This window comes from Bos indicus, chromosome 3 (assembly GCF_029378745.1).
Source record: "Bos indicus isolate NIAB-ARS_2022 breed Sahiwal x Tharparkar chromosome 3, NIAB-ARS_B.indTharparkar_mat_pri_1.0, whole genome shotgun sequence".
NCBI lineage: Eukaryota > Metazoa > Chordata > Mammalia > Artiodactyla > Bovidae > Bos > Bos indicus.
This window is the reverse complement of record NC_091762.1, coordinates 106,441,572-106,461,943: the sequence shown is the minus strand read 5'-3', so window position 1 is coordinate 106,461,943 and position 20,372 is coordinate 106,441,572. Positions and strand designations below refer to the sequence as shown.

The 20,372-nt window shown below is 44.2% G+C and overlaps 1 protein-coding gene across 1 annotated transcript in view; it reads right to left on the bottom strand.

The window, feature by feature from the left end:
• Nucleotides 1-8,010, bottom strand: part of TRIT1 (tRNA isopentenyltransferase 1) — a 44,852-nt gene extending 36,842 nt beyond the window's left edge. Inside the window, exon 1 of the mRNA XM_019957758.2 lies at nt 7,810-8,010. Within this exon, the coding sequence (XP_019813317.2) occupies nt 7,810-7,983 (174 nt within the window). The 5' untranslated portion in view covers nt 7,984-8,010. The remainder of the gene's footprint in view (nt 1-7,809) is intronic.
• Between the last annotated feature and the right edge of the window lie 12,362 nt (nt 8,011-20,372).

Genomic DNA, 20,372 nt, shown 5'->3' with positions numbered 1-20,372 from the left:
GTTATGACCAACCTAGATAGCATATTCAAAAGCAGAGACGTTACTTTGCCAACAAAGGTCCGTCTAGTCAAGGCTATGGTTTTTCCAGTGGTCATGTATGGATGTGAGAGTTGGACTGTGAAGAAAGCTGAGCGCCGAAGAATTGATGCTTTTGAACTGTGGTGTTGGAGAAGACTCTTGAGAGTCCCTTGGACTGCAAGGAGATCCAACCAGTCCATCCCAAAGGAGATCAGTCCTGGGTGTTCACTGGAGGAATGATGCTGAAGCTGAAACTCCAATACTTTGGCCACCTCATACGAAGAGTTGACTCATTGGAAAAGACTCTGATGCTGGGAGGGATTGGGGGCAGGAGGAGAAGGGGAGGACAGAGGATGAGATGGCTGGATGGCATCACCAACTCGATGGACGTGAGTTTGAGTGAACTCCAGGAGATGGTGATGGACAGGGAGGCCTTGGCGTGCTGCGGTTCATGGGGTCGCAAAGAGTCGGACACGACTAAGCGACTGAACTGAACTGAACTGAACAGTAGTTCAGGATGGTGGTTGCCAAGGCTGGGAGGATTTACTTAATGAGTACAGAGTTTTAGATTTTTTTTAATTTGAAATTCTTTATTTTTTAATCATTGTTTTTTATTGAAGTATAGTTGATTTACAATGTTGCGTTTATTTATGATGTATAGCAAAGGGTTTCAGTTATATATATACACACATTCTTTTTTTATATTCTTTTCCATTATGGTTTATAATCAGATATTGAATATAGTTCTCTGTGCTATACAGCAGGGCCTTGTTTATAGTTTCAGTTTTGCAAGATGAAAAGAGTTATGGAAATGGAGAGTGGGTATACAACACCATGAATGCATTTAACACCACAGAACTGTATAGTTAAAAATGGTTAAGATGATAAATTTTGTTACATGTATTTTATAATTTTTGTAAATTGGAAAACACACATATACATACGTGTATGAATACACAAACAAAAGGTCTAGAAGGATGTGCACCAAAATGTCGAAATGGTTATCTTTGGACACTAAGATTATGGTGATATTTCCTTGGAACTTTTGTATATTATTTGGATTTTTTTAAACAAGCATGTTTTGTTTTTTCCAAACACAAAAAGGCTTTGTTCTCCATCTTTTTTCCTTACAATGCTTCCAGTTCAGTAACCAAAACCCTATTGGTTCTGTCTCCAAAACATCAAAATGATGAACCCTTTTCCCAGCCACAAGTCAACTCCAGCCCCTCTCACCCAGGCTAATGTAACAGAATCCTAAACTGTTTATCCCTCTCTAACCCATTCTCCACCCAGCCTCAGAGTTACCTTCTGAAATAGTTCCTATCATTCCCACATTTAAAACCCCAAACCCCTTGGCATGCCTCTCAAGGGCCTCAGGGTCTGTATTTTTAGTTTCACCTCTGACTACTATCCTTCCAGTGTCTATGCCAATGACAGTTGCTGGCCATGCCTTGGAAACATACCAGGCACTTTCACCCTTCCTTTACTTTGCTCATGCTGTTCTTTCATCAGGAATATTCTTTTTCCTTCTCTGCCTGCTAAAATGTATACAGTGGTATATGGGAAAAGAATGGGATGAAGATGAATGGATAAACAAATAGGAAGAGATGGAGAAAAAAGCACAGAATAGCACCGAGGTGAGGGTTCAAGAAGTAATTTTTAGGGGTGAGATAACAATAGTGTCTACCACCTAAGGCTGCGGTGAGCATATTAAATGAGATAATACAAGACAAACTTTTAAAACACTGCATGACATGTATTTTTTTATTGTTATCATTTTCGGTATAATTATTATTCATAGCACAGTGGTAAGAGCTTGAACTCTGGCTGCTATGAGGAAGGAGCAGTGGCGAAGTTCCAGCTCAGAAGCTCTGGGTAAACTGAAAAAGGGAACCTGGTCTGATTCAAATTCTCTAAAGAACCCAACAAACTACATAAGAAACCACAACCAATTCGGTTAAGCCGTACTAGAGCACATACAGAGCGCACAGGTGAGTTCTTGTGTACCCCAAATAACTGACACCCCCATATAAATACTCCTTCGTGAAGTAAGGTGTTTCAGCACCCAGCCCCCAGCACTGAAACATCAGAGCAGCACCTCATCCTCACAAATCTGAAACTGCAACCCACATGTGCTCTCTTATGTCTTCCCATTTAGCCGGTAGCCACTTCTCTTTCCTTATATAACACGGCAGATTTAACTCTAAAGTTCTTCCCACAGCTGCAAAAAAAACTAAATATATGTGTACAACCCACCCATGCTTAATAAGGTAGCCAAAGGAAAACCAAATTCATTCACAATGGAGGTGAACCCAGGGACCTAGAAATGAATATATATATATATACATATATATATATATATATATACACACACATATACATACACACACACACATTTTTTTTAGATGATATATTTTTTAAATACCCAAAATTTTGGGTATTTCCTCTGGTCCACTCTCATGCTTAGTCCTTTAAAAGACTGCCTCTGTCAGTTGTGGCAAGGGGACTCTGGACAGCCCTCATTCCTCTCGGTTAACAGGTTTTTGTAGCTTTCATTTTCATGTCCTAGTAAGCCACTGTAACCCACTATCCCATCTCTTCTTTCATATCCCTCCCCCATGAAAGCCAGATCTCCCTTGAGCACTATCAGACAAGCAGTCCTTTGGTTTAAAAAAAAAAAAAAAAAACACTGCTCCTAAATTATGTCCCAAAGCAGACAAAGAACGCAGAAGTCCACATTTATTAGATGACACATAGCCTGCTTACTAGTCAGACTGCCAAAAATAACTGCTTCTCCTCTTGGAGGTTTAGGCAAACACAAGGGAACTGTGCTCCTATGTACGACTACTGCTTCTCCACAGAACTTGAAGAACTAATAAGGCATTAGAGATACTTCCTCTCTATAAACCCAAATAGAACACTTTGTTTATTTTCTCTTGGCATATAGTTGGCAGTCTGTATTTCCAGGCAGCCACTGTACATCTTTTGGCAAGCGCCTTCAAATTTCTCAGTACAATGTTTCATCCAGTCACTAAAGGCGAAGCATTGTACCTTAAATTTACATGCCAAGAAAAAGACTGAAAAAAAGACCTTCAGTATCATCTTCCTGCAATATATCAGACACTACACGAGTTAGAAGATCCAGATCCAATTCCCAGGTGTGCAAGTGTCTTGTAGTGTGATCTCTAGTCTGCTCTTTAATCTTTCTGCAACTCAGCGTTTCCATCCTGGAAAACAGGGATTGTGTTACCTGTCCTTTGAATTCAGACTTTTACTGCTAGCTGAGAATATGTGTGCTTCTACAATTTGTGAAACTGGAGTTCGGAAAACTCAGAAAATTAAGCACAAAGGTTGTTTTTCACTTTTGTCAGACCTACCATGAAAAGTCCACAGTTGAGCCCAGAAGTCCCTAAGCAAGTGATTCCTCCGAGAGTTAGTTCTGACTTCCTACTCAACAAACCACTGACGCAAGAATGAGAGGCGAGAGGCAAGGCAGGGCCTCAGGTGTTATCTGGCTATAAAAGCAAGTCATTATCTACCACATTCTGTAACAATATTATCACCCTAGACACAGGACCCTTAACACCCCGTGGTTTTATCTCAAAGAAGCTACCTCAATACTTAAAGCACTTACTTCTTCAATGTTTACAAAAACAAGTACTTTCCTTGGATGAAAACTGCCCTGCTGGGATTGCCTTGGGGATGACCCAACAATTAAGGTAGGACAAAAGGATGATACAAGAAGTATGAGGCGCAAGACAATTTAAGATTTAAGACAGTGTTTTACAATCCTTTCTGAGTTACTGGTATACTTCTGAGATTATTACAATTCAAATGCTGGTTTAGAAAGGTCAATCTGGAAACTTGCAAAAACTTTCTAATTGTGGCACTTTCCACTTGGTCACCCTTCAGTCTCTGTGGCTCTTGTAACAAGTAAGTTTACTGCTCGTTCTAGGCTCTCTACAAGCCCTTCCTTTCTCCTCTGTTCCAGTAAACATTCTCTGCCTTTGGTATCATCAAATTATTCACATTAAATTATGTCTCAGCTGCAGTAAGTTTTAGCCCCCTGAGCAATGCATCACGTGGCCACCACTTAGTTCAACACTCAACTTGAGGTATCATGATGAGTTCACACTACAATTCACAATATGAATCCTAAAATACATTTTGTATCTTGACCAAAATGTAACATATTCCTGTGAAGGATGCTGCTGCTGCTGCCAAGTCACTTCAGTCGTGTCTGACTCTGCGACCCCATGGACTGCAGCCCACCAGGCTCCCCCATCCATGGGATTTTCCACGCAGGAGTACTGGAGTGGGGTGCCATCGCCTTCTCCGTGTGAAGGATGAGTGTCATACAAGTTAAGAAGTACTCTCTAATGACTGACTCCCACAGCTCCTGCCTCATCCAAAAGGGAAGACAGTTTTGCATATAGATAAGGAACTGAGCGTGTTAAGTAGAGACCTATGTCCAACTCTGGGTCTGCTGCGCACTGTAAGACCTGTGAAAAGATAATTGTATCTACCTTACAAGGTTACTGTGAGGACAAAAAAGCATATATAGAAGCATTTTATAAAAAGTGCTATACAAATTTAAGTTATGATTCTGCTTGTGGATTTAACTGAAACTGTTCTTTCAAGAAGCTGGTTAATAAAAAATAAAATTAGAAAAGAAGCTGGTTAACTCCAACATTAAGAATATCATTCACTGGGACTTTCCTGGTGGCACAGTGGATAAGGATCTGCCTGCCAATGCAGGGGACACGGGTTCAATCCCTGGTCCAGGAAGATTCCACATGCCTCAGAGCAACTAAGCCCGAGAGCCGCAGCTACCAAGCCCTCGTGCCAGAACTAGACTGTGTGCTCTGGGGGCCGCGAGCCACAACTACTGAAACTGCTTGTTGCCACTACTGCAGCCCAAGTGCCTAGAGCCTCTGCTCTGCAACAGGAGAAACCACGGCCATGAGAAGCCGGTGCACCATTACAAAGAGTAGCCCCTTCTCGCCGCACCTAGAGAAAGGCTTCGGGAGGCAATGAAGACCTAGTACAACTAAAAATAAGTTAACTTTAAAAAAAAAACAGTATCACTTGCTTACAAGTTTGCCAAAAATTTTTTGAGTCAACCTCAAGTCACTGAAAAGCCTTATCTCTTTCTATTGCTTAAAAAGCAAGCAGAGAAAAAAAAAAAAAAGCAAGCATAGTAGCACTACCCTATCAGGGGCATGGTAAGCAATGGTAGAAATGAAGAACTATGTACACCCACAGTGAATGGGGCAGAGCTACTTTATTTCATTAATTGAAATGAAAAGTAAAACTCAAAGGTCAAAGTTTTCCAACGGGTATGAGAGGAAATGTTATGAATATCCCAGGTATAATCAAAATTAAACACAATCTTCCTTGGTGGCTCAGACTGTAGAATCTGCCTGCAATGCAGGAGATCTGGGTTCAATCCCTGGGTCAGGAAGATGCCCTGGAGAAGCGGATGGCTACTCTCTCCAGCATTCTTGCCTGGAGAATTCCTGGACAGAGCCTGGCGGGCTACAGTTCACGGTGTCACAAAGAATCACGACTGAGCGACTAACTCTTTCATAGCCAGTTCAGAAAGCTCAGTTATCGTCAAAGTGTTTTTCATGCATTAATCCTCATGGCATCCCAAGGATGAAAGAAATTTAATTCTCATATTCTAGTTACTTACAACCACAGGAAGAATCTAAATGGATCAAGATGTGTAATTTTGATAAGACAGGCCAACAAATATTTCATCAAATGTTAAAGATCTACCATATCATCAGCACTGTACAAGACACAAAGTGTCTAACCGATGTGGCCTATCTTACCTTGAGCAAGACCTCCAGCAAGCTCAACCTTGTGGTACACAGATATGAGTAAAGAAACATTTCTGAATAATGGATAACAGCGATTACAGAGCAATCACCAACCCTTATTGCCAGGACCCGCCAACTTACTTCAAAACAGACGTAAAATTAAGATGTTCTATTGAGAACACTTTCCTGACAAGTGTGGTATATGAGGAAGAGGGGGAAACAGGGAGCAACAGTGTGTTGTTTTAAGTAAGATGGTCAGAGAAGGCTTCAATAAGGTGACATCTAAGTAAAGAGCTAAACAAAGAGAGTCAAAGACGCACACTTATGGAGGGGAAAGGCTCCACCAAGCAGAGGAAGCCTCTGAGCGTAGGATTAATGTGGGTCATACCTGCTGCATTCTCCACACACGTGCTAGACTTTCCCCATGGATGTAAGATCTAAAATTTGTAGTCTCTCTCCTCTCCACCTCCCACTCCCGTACCTTGCAAAGCATCATGAAAATCTCAGTTCAAACATGTATTAATTTGCTTTGTTTCATGTTCAGCTGGACTAAAACTCCTTGAGGACAAGGACTGCAGTTTTGTCTCTCCAAAAGGGCCTTGCAGAAAATAGCACCAACCATATTTCTGGACTTCCCTGGTAGCTCAGGTGGTAAAGCGTCTGCCTACGATGCGGGAGACCCGCGTTCGATCCCTGGGTCGGGAAGATCCCCTGGAGAAGGACATGGCACCCACTCCAGTACTCTTGCCTGGAGAATCCCATGGACGGAGGATCCTGGTGGGCTACAGTCCATGGGGTCCTAAAGAGTCGGACACGACTGAGCGACTTCACTTTCACCATATTTTTAGCACTTACTACCTGCCTCCTATTATATTAAGTGTTTTACATATGTAATCTGTTTAACCATTGCAATAATATTGTGTTACTAATTTTATTCTTCCTATTTTACAAAAGAAACAAAGACATGGAGAGGTCAAGCTAAGGTTGCATATCTTAGAAAAGGCAAGGCTGGGATTTGAGCTAAAGTCTGTCTCTCAAAGTCAGCAGAAAGTAGAGGTTGCAAACAAATATTTGTTGAATTATCCCAATCACCTGATATGTGCTGATGGTCAGTTCAGTTCAGACGCTCAGTCTGACTCTTTGCAACCCCATGAATCGCAGCAGGCCAGGCCTCCCTGTCCATCACCAACTCCCGGAGTTCACTCAAATTCACGTCCATCGAGTTGTCACCCGAAATGAACTGAGGGTGGAGACCATGCCCTAGAGGTTTATAGGGTACAGTGGGGAGACGGACTGCCCCTCCTTGCTGAGGTTCAGCAGCAGGCATTTCACACTAAGCATCTCATTTAGTCTGTAAAAACTCTTAACTTGTAATTCTTCCATCAGAAATTTGCCCCAAATGTCACCCACCCTCAGTCGAAGCACAAATCACGACCTAATTATTTAGGTCACCTTATTTAGGCCGATGGCAGATTATGGAGGAGAATCCAGGTCTCAAGACTATCCACGGTGATCCATTCCCGCAGTAGACAATCATAGATGGTAAATGATTTATCCTGGTTTCGCTGGAAATTCTAAACAGCAAAAGCTCTGGAATAATTTTCAATCAAAAGGTATGTATTGGACATCTATATGTCAACCTTGTAGGCTCAAATACCATCGCCTCCACATACTCGCTTTGTGACAACGCGGTGGTCGTTTCGCCTCCCAAGGTGAACTCCCTCATCCGTAAAAGGAAAATAATAGAACCCACACACCAGACAGTAAAGTCGTCAGCAGTAAATGAGATGTTGGCACGGTGTCTCGCGTACGGTGGGCGCCTACTAATTATGGCCCTTCCTCTGCCTCCTCCGCCCCACAAGCTTCGGAGTTCACCCACTTCCACCAAGCGACAAGATATCCACTCGGCCAAAGGCCCGCACGCGGTCTCCGGTTCCCCAGGCCGGGGACAGCCGCATTGTCATACCTGCATAGAGTCAGCGCTGACGATCTCGCCACCGAGCCGCTGGCCGAGCTGTAAAGCCAGGGTGGATTTGCCGGTGCCCGTGGCCCCGAGAATCACTACGAGAGGTAGTGTCCGCTGCAGGCTCTGGAGCCCAGGGCCCACAGACACAGCTCTTGCAGCCGCAGCCGCGGCCATCTTGGAGACGTCTGCGCTTGCGCCGGATCAGCTGTCCCCATGGCAACCGTCAGTGCGCCTGCGCGGCCCTCGGGCTCTAGAGGGAAAGGGCGGAGGGAAGGAGGAGACAAGGGACTAAGGTCCCCAAGCTCAGAAGCTCCTGCTGTGACTGCCATCAACTAGCTAGTGTGAAAACCTCAACTACCTCCTCTCTTAAATGGGAACACATCAGCCGTATCTAAAATAGATTTATACCTATTATTCTTTTTTAAACTAGCACCCACTTCTTTTTCTTCATAGCCCTAATTATAGTATGAAATTATGTTTTGACCTCTATTGTCTGACTTTGTCTCCAGACTGTTAGTTCTGTAAAGGCAAGGAACAGATTCTGCCTGGGACATTACTGTATCTCCAGTACAGTGGGTGCCGGTGTGCGTGCTAAGTTGATTCAGAAATGTCCAACTCTTTGCAACCCTACTGACTGAGCGACTTCACTTTCACTTTCCACTTTCATGCATTGGAGAAGGAAACGGCAGCCCACTCCAGTGTTCTTGCCTGGAGAATCCCATGGACAGAGAAGCCTGGTAGGCTGCAGTCCATGGGGTCGCACAGAGTCGGACACGACTGAAGCGATTTAGCAGCAGCAGTAGCAGCAGCAGCAAGAACTTCAGCCGGCCAGGCTCCTCTGTCCATGCGATTCTCTAGGCAAGGGTACTGGAGTGGGTTGTCATGCCATCCTCCAAGGGATCTTCCTGACCCAGGGATCCAGTATAGTACCTGATACCAAAAAGATACCCAATGATTTGTTAATGGAGAGAATGGCTTGCCTACTTAGTGCTAACAGCCAGTGAGCTCAGAGGTGTGATCTTCTTTAGGATCAGATCTTCCTAGTTCTCAGGAAAAGAGGGCTGCTGTTATGTTTTCATCCAACAACTCAAACTCAGACACAATCAGAAGACAAAACAAAATTTGTCATCTCTTTGGTGAAAGGATGCAAGAGATGGGGTGAGAACAGAGAGAAATGGAGAAGGAAATGGCAACCCACTCCAGTGTTCTTGCCTGGAGAATCCCAGGGACGGGGGAGCCTGGTGGGCTGCCGTCTATGGGGTCCCATAGAGTCATACACGACTGAAGTGACTTAGCAGCAGCAGCATGAATAAGTGCCTACTTCAATTGTGAATTAATGATGGCTTAAAATATTACATTTTTGCAAATAAAACTTAACACTGAGAGCTGCTTAAGAGCAGGAATACCTTTGTTTTATTCTTCTTGGGATCCTCCGGTTCTTAGTATGGCTTCTGATTTAGAGCAAGTGGAGGTTAATAAATGTATAAATGAATTTTTAAAAAAAAGAACAGAGAGAAAAATAAGCAAGTAAACAACCTACAACTTACAAAGAGGAAAAATAAGGAAAGTAGAAGGGATATAGTAACAACCCTCAGATTAAAGTAGGGATGGGGAAAAATCGGGTCCAGAGAGGACCAAAATTCTGAAGACTCCACAACCTTTAAGAAAGGGCTTTGGGGGGATTCCCTGGTGGTTCAGGCATTAAGATTCCACACTTCCACCACAGGAGGCAGGGGTTGGATCCCTGGTCTGGGCATCTGGATCCTGGGCACCTGGTCAGATGAGCATGGATTTGAATTCCAACTCTGCCACTTATCAGCTGAGTGACTTCACACAATTAGCTTAGCCTTAGTTTTCTCATCATTAAATACCTCTCAGGGTTGCCATAAGGAGAAAATGAAGTAATGTCTGAAAAGTGCCTGCTACAATGCCCTGGCACATAATAACCACCATTTGTTGAACACTTTGGGTTATTATAATAGTAACACCCCATCTGCCTCACTAAAGAGGTAAGAGCAGCCGCCTAAGGGTAGAGAAATTTCCAGTAATGTGTGAAAGTGCCTAAATACCTATTCTACTCACCCCTTGTTAGCAAGTTCAAGAGTTCTAATTGCTTTCTCCCTGGGATTACTACTTGGCTCTGCCTAGCTCTCAGGTCACGTCACCCTTGGGCCAGAGGAATCACCCCTGGATGGTTACAACATGTGATAGACCTGTCTAGAAATGACTGCCAATAAATACATTTCTCAGTCACTTGGATCACTACTGGCATAATGGCTACTCTTGCAAACCCAGCGTCAACCTTGTAGTCACATGTCCCAGGGTCCCCTGTACCTCCTTTTCTCAATCCAGCCTGCTTTGATCAAAAGCCTTGTTCTCTCCAATTTGTGGTATCCGCCTGGGGCCGGTTTTAAAATCGAGATGTGTGGCCACATATTGGCAGACAATCTCACATGATGGTTGTTAACTGTAGAGCCTTTGCCTGGAGATTTTCTGAGGGTACAGTTACCTTGACAACCACCAGAAAGAAGGAAGGCCAGAGAAATGATGCAAATAAAGCAAAAGGGAGGCTAATATCATGATGACAATCTGACCATGACAGAGGAGGCCCACTTACAGATGGGAAAGCACTGTCTGAGTCATGACCAGGTGACTGTTGTGAGAGAAAGAGAGAGAGAGAGAGGAAGGAGGGGGAAGTGGAATTTACTACTGAGAGACCAGAAGAGGGAGAGGCTGGTTACCGAGGCAACAGGGGAACAAGGAATGAAAAAATGGGGCTTCACCACAGCAGTAGAAAATTGCTTCTAACCAAGCAACACAAGGACTGTTGCTATAGAAACAAAGAGAACAGGGATCCTATAGACCATGGGGAGAACTATCACTGAAATACTGAGCAGGAATTTCATTCTGACTCCTAAATCAGAATGGAGCCTGTAGTTCTAAACAAATGAGGAGAAGGGAGAAGTGAGGGGAAAAAAAAAAAATCATACTATTTCCATTCATTGTAATTCTAATTCTGCCAGCCTCACCAAAGGAGAATTGGAACATATTTTTAAATTTCTCTAGGCTGTTTTTTTGGACCTAGGTCTCCCTAATGATCTTCTGAACTCGAAACTATACTAAGAATAGTTCCTTAAAGATAACCTGTAACTTGAAATCCTAATTGGAGAGATTAAGTTCAAGTAAAAATTGGGAAATTGAAGTCTATGATCAAGAGTTAGTAAGTATTTCTAAGAAACAATGTGCTCAGACATGTCCAACTCTTTGCGACCCCCATGAATTATGGCCCCCCAGGCTCCTCTGTCCATGGAATCCTGGAATGGGATGCCCTTTCCTACTTCAGGTGATCTTCCAGACTCAGGGATTGAACCTGTGTCTCTTGTGTCTCCTGCATTGGCAGGCAGATTCTAGCACCACCAAAACCCTCTAATGGGAGCACTGCAGGGAAATAAAGAAACAAAAGGTGACAAAAGGGAGTCAGAAAAGCTATTTGTAGTCATGCCCAGGTATTAGCCCTGACCCCTCTCTGCTTTGTATGAGGCCAGATGGGAAGCAGCTCAACCTATTCAGAAAGACAGCTCAAGAGGAAAGGCAGTCTCTCACTTAAAATATATGTGTATATCTAGAGCTGGAGGATTCAGAAGCCCATCTTCAATATATTCCACTGCTTACCGACTATTTGGAGTAAAAAAAAATAGTTTAAAAGGCAAAAATGCAGGCTTTCCTGGGGGCTCAGTGGTAGAGAATCCACCTGCCAATGCAGGAGACACAGGTTCGATCTCTGATACTAGAAGAGCATACATGCCACGGAGCAACTAAGCCTGTGCACCACAACTATTGAGCCTGTGCCCTAGAGCCCACATACCACAACTGAAGGTCATGCACCTGGAGCCAGCATTCTGCAACAGGAGAAGTCACCGGAGTGAGAAGCCCCAGAACGGCAACTACAGAGTAGCCCCTGCTCACCCTTATTAGAGAAAAGCCCGCACAGCAACAAAGACTCAATACAGCCAAAAATAAATAAAATTATTTCTTAAATGCTGGGACAGGTTCAGTCTGGAAGAGCACGTCTAAAACGCAGAAATGAGACACTAGGGAGACGAATTACTTGGAGGAAATACTTCCTGTCTGCCCTTCTTTAAGTCCACAGTCTGCCACCTAACTGTCACTGCCTGTGTATGTGTATGCTCTGTCCTAGGGCAGATATAGCCTGGGCAACATCTATGTTGCCTTACCTTACCGTTAGGAAACTGAGATCAGTACGGGGGGTGGGATGGGCGCGGAAATGTGGCTGAAAAGGAGGAGTGCAAAAAGGTAGAGGGAAAATCTGGACAATGACCCAATTAAAACAATTTTTTTTAAAGAAAGAAAGGTAGGGAGAAGCCATTAGAGTGGAATGATTATTCAAAATGGAGCATCCAGAAAGTTTGAACTTTCTGGAGTTCTAGAGGATGCTGCGACATTTACGACAGGAGGAGGAATGTGTCATGAAAGGCCTGAAGCATCTGTTTCTAAAGTAAAAGAAGAAAGTTGGTTCAAAGACAAACACTAGATTTTTGGTACAATCCAAAGTGCCAGAAATTCCCTGGCGGTTCAGTGTTTGGGACTCCATGCCTACACTGTCAGGACCCTGGGTTCAATCAGGGAACTAAGATCCTACAAGCCACATGGTGCAGCCATAACATTTTATTTTAAATCACAAATTAGGGGGACTTCCTTGGTGGGCTAGTGGCTAGGAAAATTCACTCCCAATGCAGAGGGCTCAGCTTCATTCCCTGGCCAGGGAACTAGATCCCACATGCCATAACTGAGACCCAGCACAGCCAAATAAGCATTAAGAAAAAAAAAAAATCACAAATTAGGTATTTCCCCGGTGGTCCAGTGGTTAAGAAACTGCCTTTCAATGCAGGGGACGTGGGTTCAATCCCAGGTCAGGGACTAAGATCCCTCATGCCTCAGGGATCTTAGCCCATGTGCTGCAACTACTGAGTCCATGTACCACAATCCAACTCAGCTAAATAAAAAAATATTTTTTTAATCACAAATTAAAAGATAAAGTGCTTTGTAGCCTGATCCCCATCCTAAATTAAAAAAAATGTTTCCTGCAGGGATGTTTCATGATGAACTTGGTGCCTGTATTTGTTTCCTCAGGCTAGCATAACAAATTACCACAAACTGGCTTAAAAACTGGCTGGCTTAAAACAACAGAAATATATTCTCTCATAGTTCTAGAGGCCAGGAGCCCAAAATCAAGGTACTGGTAGTACGGGTAGAACACTCCGTGCTTCCCTCTAGTGAAGAATCCTTCCCTACCTCTTCCAGCTTCTGGTAGTTTTTGGAAATTCTTTATATTCCTTGGTTTTCAGCAGTGTGACTCTAATCCTGCCTGTCTCACTCTAAGATGACTGTCAGATGACTCTAAGATGCCTGTGGCCATCTTCTCTGTTGTGGGTGTGTCTCTGTCCCCACCTCCCTCTCTAGGATCCTAGTCATTGGATTAGGGACCATCCTAATCCAATATGACCTCACCTTAATTTGATGATATTTGTAAAGACTCTATTTCCAAATAAGGTCACATTCACAGGCTCTGGATAGGCATGAGTTCAGTTGGGGGACAAAATACAACCCAGTACAGTGCCTGTGAGTAATTACAACACCCTCCATTGGTTTGGTGGATGTCTGTTTCCATTACTGTTTCCATTGGTGATTGGCCAGCTCAAATCTGGGAGTATCAGAGTGCTCAGAACAAGTGAGGGGAAGAGAGTGAAGTTCACCATGTTGTAGGATTTATGTTGTGTTATAGAGTTTTCTCCAGAGCACACCAGAAGAAGGAAACTTCTAGGACTCAGGGAGGTTGAGTGATTTGCCCAAACATCACATAGGTAGTAACCCCAAGTTCCTGTTCGCAAAAGGAGCTCACTTCCTGCCTTCCCATATCGCCAAGGGAGCCTACACATGCACAGGGATCCCCAAAGGCTGCAAAATCAGAGTAGGGAGATGCAAAAGGAGAAAAGATGCAGAGCCATCAGAGGTCCTTTCTGTTTCTAATTTCATGGCTTCTTCAAGCCCCCTCCTCTGCTTCTCTGGCCCTTTCTCCTTCCTGTGACTTAGCACTGTGGGCCTTCATCAGCTTTGTATCTTGGTGAGTCTTAAACCTGTATCTTCATTTCAACTGCCTTTCCAAAGTTTTAATGTCACATTTCCAACTTCCTGTTGGGTGCTCTATTTTGAATGATCCCACCACCTCAATCTCAACTGTGTCCCAAACCACAATCGGTTTCTTTTCTTGACTTCCCTATTTCAAAGAATCACAGAGGATGTTTGTGGTAAAAGGATCCTTTTAGAAATCTAGTGCAACTCCTCTTGTTTTACAAAAATGAGACTACCTGGCCTGAAAATCAGACCAGATCCCTCCCCAGATTTCACATAACTTGCCCAATCCTCTCTTCCCCATAGCTATTCCCTTAGCTTAGAACACCTTCCTCCTCTTCACTTAGCCAAATACTACTGGGACTTGTAGTTCCAGTTAAAGTCACAGTATCTCCAACAAGAACTCTCTTGATGACTCCAAAGTGCTCTCTTCCCCTTCTGAGGCTTGCAGCCCTTGTTTGAGACACATATTGACTTATTCTGTGATCATGTTTGCATGCTCATAAACTTCCATTAAAAAAAAAGAAAAAAGCAGAGACATTACTTTGCCGACAAAGGTCCATCTAATCAAAGCTATGGTTTTTCCAGTAGTCATGCGTGGATGTGAGTTGGATCATAAAGAAAGCTGAGCACTGAAGAATTGATGCTTTTGAACTGTGGTGTTGGAGAAGACTCTTGAGAGTCCCGTGGACTGCAAGGAGATCCAACCACTCAGTCCTAAAGGAAACCAGTCCTGAATATTCATTGGAAGAACTGATGCTGAAGCCGACGCTCCAATGCTTTGTCCACCTGATGTGAAGAACTGACTCATTGGAAAAGACCCTGATACTGGGAAAGATTGAAGGCAGGAAGAGAAAGGGATGACAGAGGATGAGATGGTTGGATGGCATCACTGACTTGATAGACTTGAGTTTGAGCAAGCTCTGGGAGTTGGTGATGGACAGGGAGGCCTGGCATGCTGCAGTCCATGGGGTTGCAAAGAATCAAACATGACTGAGCAACTGAACTGAACTGAAACTTCCATAAGGAACCATCACTTCATATATCATTGTTCTTAGTATGTGGCAGGAACTATTCTGAGCACTTACATACAATAATTTATTTTTAATCTTTTCAACAGTCCTATGAGGTAAGTATTAATATTATATCTATTTTAGAGAAGGAAACTTCTAGGACTTGGAGAGGTTGAATGATTTGCCCAAACATCACGTAAGTAGTAACCCCAAGCCCATGTTCTTAACCATTATACTATGCCATCTATAGCAACTTTTGTGAATATTTTTATATCTCCACAAGACCTGGCTCTAACCCCTTATTCCAATATTTTTCTAAGTGTGACCACAGGATTCCATCTTCCTCCTTGCTTATCAGCAAGGTAGATTCTTGGCCCTGACCTACTACATCAAGGTTTTGGGGGTTTGTTTGTTGTTTAGTTGCTAAGTTGTATTCAACTCTTTTGCAACCTCATAGACTGTACTAGTGGAGAAGGCAATGGCACCCCACTCCAGTACACTTACTTGGAAAATCCCATGGATGGAGGAGCCTGGAAGGCTGCAGTCCATGGGGTCGCTGAGTGTCGGACACAACCGAGCGACTTCCCTTTCACTTTTCACTTTCATGCATTGGAGAAGGAAATGGCAACCCACTCCAGTGTTCTTGCCTGGAGAATCCCAGGGACGGGGGAGCCTGGTGGGCTGCTGTCTATGGGGTTGCACAGAGTTGGACACGACTGAAGCGACTTAGCAGCAGCAGCAGTAGCAGACCGTACTAGCTCACCAGACACATCTGTCCATGGGAATTCCCAAGCAAGAATATTGGAGTGGGTTGTCATTTCCATCTCCAGATTCTTAAGACTCACCCAGGTGTGAGGATCACTGTCTGAACAAAAATACACATTAGAGGATTTAATGACTGAATGGAGTCATTGACTTCAGCTCAGTTTGAAGACACTGCAGTGCCCAGTAAGGACAAATAGAGGGCCCATATGTGCAACAGCGTCACAGACTCCCACCGCCTGCCTGCCATGGGGCATGGAATGCTGTGGACCAGTCAGACTCAGGTCTTTGCCCTTCTTCCCTTCTCTGCTCATCTCAGTCTCCCAAAATCCTGGCTACTCCTTCCCTGATGATTTATTGCCTCTTGAGGCATTAATACATCTACCCCAGATTATTTTAAGTACTCCTTCTGGGAAGATTTCTTATTTTACCAATCCCTTCTATCACCTTTTAAATATGACTAATTGGTGTTCTAGGTGGGGCTTGCTAAATGGTTTAAATAATACTAATCATTTACTAAGCACTTAGTATTGCTCACAACAACCCTAAGAAGCAGGTGCTATGATTTATACTTGTTTTACAAATATGGAAGTTGGGACTGGGAGAAGTTAATAATTTGTCGAAGGTCACAAAGCTGGAAAATGGAGAGCTTGATTTGGAACTGAGCTCTGTTGGTTGTGGGAGGTTACCTAACCATACTACTTCCCACAAGTTTAGAGGTGATTCAACAGTTACTTCTTGGGCACCAACTTGACCCCTGGCACTGAGTATTAATTGTTTAATAACTTACCTGATTAAAGACCTTAAGATCATATTTAGGTTTACTCACCAAAAGAATGGCAATCTTAATACAGGCGCGTGCATGCTCAGTTGCTTCAGTCATGTCCAACTCTTTTCAACCCTATGCGTTATAGCCCACCAGACTCCTCTGTCTATGGGATTCTCCAGGCCCGAATACTGTGGCAGGTTGCCATGCCCTCCTCCAGGGGATTTTCCCAACCCAAGGATGGACCCCTCATCTCCTGGGTCCTCTGCATCGCAGGCCTGGTGGCTCAGATGGTAAAGAATCTGCCTGCAATGCAGGAGATCCAGATTCAATCTCGATCCCCCGGAGAAGGGACTGGCTACCTACTCCAGTATTCTAGCCTGGAAAATCCCATGGACAGAGGAGCTTGGAGGTCTTCAGTCTGTGGGGTCCCAAAGAGTAGGACACCACTGAGGGACTAACACTTTCACTTTCCTTTTTTTACCCACTGAGCCACCTGGGAAGCCCAATGTTAATACAGTTGATCCCTTTAGCAGCAGTTCTAAATAAAGACATTAAGAGCTGTCCACCAAGCTTAAAGTAGAAATGTCCACACCCCCATGGAACTTTAGCTGACGTATTTAGAGACCTCCCCTTTACCCTCCCTAGTCACCCAGTCATCAGTCATCTCCCACTGGTTATCTTATCCTTCGAGTCCTCTTTCACACTCCCTATCACCTTCCAGATCAACAAAACCATCCTCACCCCCCACCTGCCCTCACCGCCTGCCCCTCCACTCCCCCGCACCCATCCCTTCTCCTTCTAAAGTGCATATTCTGAAATATTCTGACTCCAGGGGCACTTAAGATAAATTCAGCACTTCTAAGATAGTTCAACCTGTCTCAGTCCCCCTAAAATAGCTACCAATAGGGGCAGGAGTTAAGCACTCCATTTAGCCTTTGATTGTCTAACAGAGCAGATGGCCTTTCTTTCCCATGCCACGTATGTCTTCTCAGCTGTTCCTTATTATCTACGTCCACATCTTTGGGAGGGGTATGTAGTCCCTTAAGTGTACTATTCAGAGGCAAACCTAATTTGCAGAAATTTTTCTCCGAAATCCAGGAATAAACTCCTGGCTATTTTCAGACAAAGATAGAAGTAGGAGTCTGCAGAAGTGAGCTAGGAAGGAGCTTAAAATACTTCACATTCCAGAAACACCCTTTCTTCCCCCCAGGAGATGGCTTTATTCCCACTCCTTTCTCAGCAGAGTTTCAGACTCAAAGGAACTGAAGCTTAGAGTCAGGCAAGTCAGGCAGTCTGCACTAGCTGTCTGGGCTCAGACAAATGACTTCAATATCTCTGAGCTCCAATTTGCTCACCTGTGAAATGGGGCTGATACCATCCTTTCCTCCAGGTTACTGTGAGAATTAAACTATGTAAAGCAACATTAGCATCAGCTTTAGGCCCTGTACCTAGGAGTTCTTAGGATTTTACTGAGCACTTGTGAATTTTTTCAACGTCTAGTAAAGGGAGAGAAACCCCTACAAATTTTCTTAACAAATGGCCTCAAAAGCAGAATGGGGACTTCCCTGCTGGTCCAGTGGTTAAGAGTCCATCTGCCAATGCAAGGCACATGGGTCTGATACCTAGAAGATCCCACATGCCTTGGGGCAACTAAGCCCATGCGCCACTACTAGTGAGCCCGCGCTCTGGAGCCCATGCACCGCAGCAAGAGGCCACCATGATGAGAAGCCCTCGTACTGCAACGAAGAGTAGACACTGGTTGCACAACTAGAGAAAGCCAGAGCACAGCTACAAAGATCCAGCACAGCGAAAAAAAAATATGTTATACTCAGTGGGAACAGAGCGACTATAACTAAAAGAGGGATATGGAGTTTTAAGGAAAGTATCCCAGTAATCCAAGTCTGTTTTTATCAAACAGCTATTTATGCCCTGGCTTTGGGGACCTAGAGGTCATAGGGGTGGAGTGGGAAGTTTACCTGACAGAAGACAGGTTTTGGGATTTGGATTCTGATCTGTGACCTTGAGCAAGAAACCTGTCTGGGGGACTTCCTGGTGGCCCAGTGGTTAGGACTCCATTCTACTGCAGGGGGCATGGGTTCCATCCTTGCTCAGGGAACTAAGATCCCGCAAGCCACAAGGTGTGGCCAAAAAACAAAAACAAAAAAACTGTCTGGGCTCTAGTACCAAGTGGCAAATATTGCTTACTTACCAGGTTGTGATGAGAGTCACTTTGTAAATGCAAGGAATTTATAGTAGCTTTTGGACTCAGGCTTCGTAGGAATGCAGGTAGGCAATATCGACCCAGGTCTCAGCTGTAAGGCAGGATTACATGAGATACAGTGGCCTTCTCCTACCATGATGCTCATGGTTTTTCTGACCTGCACCTGTTTTCCTTTCCTAGTCCTAGAAGGGGCTTCTCTGGGGCAAGACGAACCTACTCAACCCACAAACGTGGCAGAGTGGCTGGTCACGGGCCATTTGCTCCACTTCATCCCAATAAGCAGCAGGCACAGTGGCCCCAAGGAGACAGTTCCAGCAAGCAGTTAGGTGATGAAATTCCCTACTTCCTCTACACATCGCATGGTAACAAAAGAAGCTGATCATTATTATGTGGTGGTGAAGACCTCTGGCTCTAGAAACAGGCAGAGCTGGTTTCAAATCCCTTGAACTCATTTACTTATTAGCTGTGTAACACTGGGCAGTTATGTTTCACTCTTAGAACCTTGGTTCCCTCTTCTGTAGTCCTGGCACATGATTGGTGTGGTCTAACATGTAGGAAGGAGCAAGGTGTTTAGATATAGGCAGTGCTCCATCAGGAATGGCTATTACTAAAGTCTCCCCTCTTGCATTTAGAGAAGTTTCTGAGAACTATGTTCCTGTATTAATCAAAGGAGAAAGAAAAAAAAAATCACATTATATCACCAATTCTCATAAAATTTTTAAAAAGACATCCTGCAAGGGAAGTCCCTGGTTGCCCAGTGGTTAGGACTCTGTGCTTCTATTGCAGGCGGCTTGGGTTTGATCCCTGGTCAGAGAATCAAGATCCTGCCAGGCAGCGCATGCACACATGCTCAGTAGCTTCAATCATGTCCGACTTTTTGTGACCCTATAGACTGTAGCCCTCCAGGCTCCTCTGTCCATGGGGATTCTCCATGCAAGAATACTGGAGTGGGTTGCCATTCCCTTCTCCAGGGATCTTCCCAACCCAGGAATCGAACCCACATCTCTTCTGTCTCCTGCACTGGCAGGCAGGTTCTTTACCACTAGCACCACCTGGGAAGCCCACAAGGCGGTAGGCATGGTTAAAAAAAAAGGGGGATTAAAATACCCATGGTAAGAAAAGTACCACCTGAAAAGATTTAAGGCTTTACAGTTTAAAAGCAGCTTAGAGTCTGGTGGTCCAGTGGTTGAGACTCTGCACGGTCACTGCCAATGGCCCAGGTTCAATCCCTGGTAGGAGAACTAAGATCCCACAAGCCTTGCAGCTGAAAAAGAAAAAGTCTACATTTAATGCCTGCCAATCCCTGTGATAAGCTTCCCTCGTGGCTCAGTTGTAGGGAGTCTGCCTGCCAATGCAGGAGATGTGAGTTCGATCCCCTGGAGAAGGAAATGGCAACTCAATCCAGTATGCTTGCCTGGGAGATCTCATGGACAGAGGAGCCTGGCAAGCTATATAGTTCACAGGGTTGCAAAAGAGGTGGATGTGACTTAGCAACTAAATAGCAACAATCCCTTGGGAAGTAGCATTTATCCCCATTCTACAAGTAGGGAAACTAGGGCTTTCAGGTAAAGGTAAAAGGCACAGGATGAATTAATGGTGGAACACCAGGATTTCAAGCCTTCTAAAATACAAATTCAGCACTCTGGAA